The 519-nt window shown below is 57.6% G+C and overlaps 1 protein-coding gene across 1 annotated transcript in view; it reads left to right on the top strand.

Moving 5' to 3' along the window:
- Positions 1–120: 120 nt before the first annotated feature.
- LSM4 (LSM4 homolog, U6 small nuclear RNA associated (S. cerevisiae)) overlaps positions 121–519 on the top strand; it is a gene marked incomplete at its 5' end in the record, with an annotated part of 5660 nt that continues 5261 nt past the window's right edge. The window contains one exon of the mRNA XM_010147295.1: positions 121–219. Coding sequence (XP_010145597.1) covers positions 121–219 — 99 coding nt within the window. The remainder of the gene's footprint in view (positions 220–519) is intronic.

Here is a 519-nt window from a genome sequence, read left to right as displayed (position 1 = left end):
GTCCAGCCCCGGCCCTACTGCCTGCCCCGGCCTTAGGCTCGCCAGTCCCGAGCGGGCGATACCGGGGCGTGTTCCGGTACCGGAGCTGGGCCGGCCCCCCGTGACTCCTGTCTCTTGCAGCTGGTGGAGCTGAAGAACGGTGAGACGTACAACGGGCACCTGGTGAGCTGCGACAACTGGATGAACATCAACCTGCGGGAGGTTATCTGTACGTCCCGGGTAAGGCCGGGACCCCGCGCCCTGGGCAGCCGGGCAGGGGTCACCCACGCTCTGTGTCTCTGGGGAGCGTTGCTGGGCACGTGCGGCCTCTGGCCCTACAGCCATGCCCGCTCTGCTGTAACGCAGAGACCATTGCTCCCGTGGAAGAAGCCTGAAATGCAAATTTAATATAGCTATTTATAATATCCATACCATGTGTGGATATTATCCATGTATGGATATTATAAATAGCCTGTAGCGACAGGACCAGGGGTAGAATCATAGAATCATGGAATGGTTTTGGTTTGAAAGGAACCTAAA

The sequence above is a fragment of the Eurypyga helias genome, unplaced genomic scaffold, assembly GCF_000690775.1.
Source record: "Eurypyga helias isolate BGI_N326 unplaced genomic scaffold, ASM69077v1 scaffold24482, whole genome shotgun sequence".
In the NCBI taxonomy this organism is placed as follows: domain Eukaryota; kingdom Metazoa; phylum Chordata; class Aves; order Eurypygiformes; family Eurypygidae; genus Eurypyga; species Eurypyga helias.
Note: the sequence above shows the minus strand (reverse complement) of the source record. Positions and strands in the feature narration are given on the sequence as shown.